Genomic DNA, 1,580 nt, shown 5'->3' with positions numbered 1-1,580 from the left:
GCCCTCCGGCCCGGGCGCCACGCCTCACACGCACCTGGCCGCGCCTCTAGCAACACCGGCTCGGACGCGGGCGACGGCTTCCCCACGCCGCTGGCGTTCACGGCCCGCACGCGGAAGACGTAGGTGCATCCCTGGTGCAGGTCGCAGACCTTGAACGCGGAGGTAAACCGAGACGGCCGTCACGTTGCGCGCTGTGTGACGGGCTCGCTCTGTTTTTAAAAGCGACCACCCCCCTCTGGAAGCCCCGCGTCTCCGCTAGAAGCAGGCCGGGAGGAGCTCCTGACCCGACTTTGCAGGAACAGCGGGTCTGCTACAGTTTCGATAAATTCTCCGCTTTTTCTACGCATTTTAAAGCAGAATTATAATCACATCATCTGGTTTGTGATCTGGCGTTCACATTTGACCCATTGCTATGGGGTTAAATATTAAGCATGATTTTTAACAGTGCAAAATGTGCCATCCTTTTCGACACGTCAAAATTAAATCGAGCTCTTCTTATATCTATATAGATTGTGTTATAATCCGCATTGAAAATCATAAAAAACACAAAGTAGCGAAATTCCTAACTAGGCTGTTTAGCTAGATTCTTAGGAGCTGATTTGTTCGTTGAAAAGTAACAATCTTGCTTCACATTGTCAACTGTTTTCCAGAAGCGAACGCTCTTTTAGGCCTCTGTGCTGTGTAGCCATGTGCCCGGCGCAGGCCTGGCCTTTCCCTAAGGGGGAACGCGGGTCACCTCCGTGTCTAAATGGTACCACAGAGCCCACAGCTGAGAGAAGGCAGCGTCTGGGTGAGGGTGGCCGGCAGGGCTGAGGGCCGTTGGCACAGCTGACCCCAGTTGCTGGTGAATCGTAGGGGCTAACACAGAAATATTTGAAGAAAGGCAGGCTAGAGCAATCTGCCCGTTACAACGGTGTCGGATGCAGTAAACCGGTCATGGGTGCGTGTGTGCGTGTGTGTCACCAGCGGGTCTGGCGTCAGCAGCCACGGGACACGTGGGGCTGGCGGTGGAAAGATACTGCACAGTCGTGATCACCCCGAAAAGCGCGCACAGCAGCCTGTGCCCACGCAGGCCCGAGTCCCCCGGGACTGTCTGCTCGTGCTGTGCGGGGCTGTCGGCCGGCACCGCGGGAGGAGGGCACGTCCCCAGGTACCCACGGCCAGCGTGTGGGAGCCAGAGAAGGCAGCCGCCCGCCCCCCCCCCCGCGGGAACCGCTTGCGGTCACTCTGCAGACGCACAGTGCTGAGGCCCCCTCCTCCCCAGACACCCGTGCTGGTCTGCTCCTGGGGGCCAAACACCTGCTCCCAGGGGACGATGGGGCGGGGGGTGGGGGACGTCACCTTTAGGTAGCGATTTGCGGTGGCCGCTTCGTTGGCGGTGACCCACTCGCCGGAGTCGCCTTCCTGGTAGTCCACCAAGTAGCCAGACACGGGGCTGCCGCCGGTATACACGGGCGCCTTCCACAGCAAGACCAGTGACGAGTCCCTCACCTCGCAGAACGTCAGGTCGTAGGCAGGGCCTGGAACGGGTCGTCTGTGGGCGCGTGCATGCGGACCGCCACGGAGAGCCCGCCGCCCCG

At 59.8% G+C, this 1,580-nt stretch overlaps 1 protein-coding gene across 1 annotated transcript in view; it reads right to left on the bottom strand.

The window, feature by feature from the left end:
- MYOM2 (myomesin 2) overlaps positions 1-1,580 on the bottom strand; it is a 103,160-nt gene that overhangs the window by 63,585 nt on the left and 37,995 nt on the right. The window contains exons 20-21 of the mRNA XM_023526072.1: positions 1,342-1,520; positions 35-149 (exon numbers count right to left, since the gene is read on the bottom strand). Of these exons, the coding sequence (XP_023381840.1) occupies positions 35-149; positions 1,342-1,520 (294 nt within the window). The remainder of the gene's footprint in view (positions 1-34; positions 150-1,341; positions 1,521-1,580) is intronic.

This window comes from Pteropus vampyrus, unplaced genomic scaffold, assembly GCF_000151845.1.
Source record: "Pteropus vampyrus isolate Shadow unplaced genomic scaffold, Pvam_2.0 Scaffold690, whole genome shotgun sequence".
In the NCBI taxonomy this organism is placed as follows: Eukaryota; Metazoa; Chordata; class Mammalia; order Chiroptera; family Pteropodidae; genus Pteropus; species Pteropus vampyrus.
Note: the sequence above shows the minus strand (reverse complement) of the source record. Positions and strands in the feature narration are given on the sequence as shown.